This window comes from Acanthisitta chloris, unplaced genomic scaffold (genome assembly GCF_000695815.1).
Source record: "Acanthisitta chloris isolate BGI_N310 unplaced genomic scaffold, ASM69581v1 scaffold8108, whole genome shotgun sequence".
Lineage (NCBI taxonomy): Eukaryota > Metazoa > Chordata > Aves > Passeriformes > Acanthisittidae > Acanthisitta > Acanthisitta chloris.
Window position 1 is genome coordinate 1 of NW_008686414.1, and position 362 is coordinate 362.

General features: G+C 56.9%; 1 protein-coding gene across 1 annotated transcript in view; it reads right to left on the reverse strand.

Moving 5' to 3' along the window:
• Positions 1-7: 7 nt before the first annotated feature.
• The window catches only part of OTUD4 (OTU deubiquitinase 4), a gene marked incomplete at both ends in the record, with an annotated part of 23,744 nt that continues 23,389 nt past the window's right edge, over positions 8-362 (reverse strand). Inside the window, one exon of the mRNA XM_009080108.1 lies at positions 8-362. This exon is cut by the window's right edge and continues 354 nt beyond it. Within this exon, the coding sequence (XP_009078356.1) occupies positions 8-362 (355 nt within the window).

The window sequence follows — 362 nt, forward strand, 5'->3', positions numbered from 1 at the left end:
GAAGGGCAGTTTGGCTCCAGCTGAGCTGCCCTTGCTGAAGTGTCTTTGGGGGCACTGCACTGGCTGCCTGGACTGGCCACAGGGAACGGGACAGTGCTCAAGCCACTGCTGCTGTTCGTCTTCTGGAGCTGCTCTGCAGAGTTCCCTGCAGGAACTGGAGGGCTGCACTCCTTACCCACATACATGGCAGAGGTGGCAGCAGTTGGCTCCTTGTCCTCCGGTGACATGACAACGTTGGGTCTCGCCACTGAACTGTCAATGAAACCCTGAACTGGGTACCCATACCAGAAGTGAGGGAAGAAAGGAGGTGCTATTGGAACAGCTCCCAGGAAGTGGTTGTGTCCAAAAGGTGGCTGTGGGAA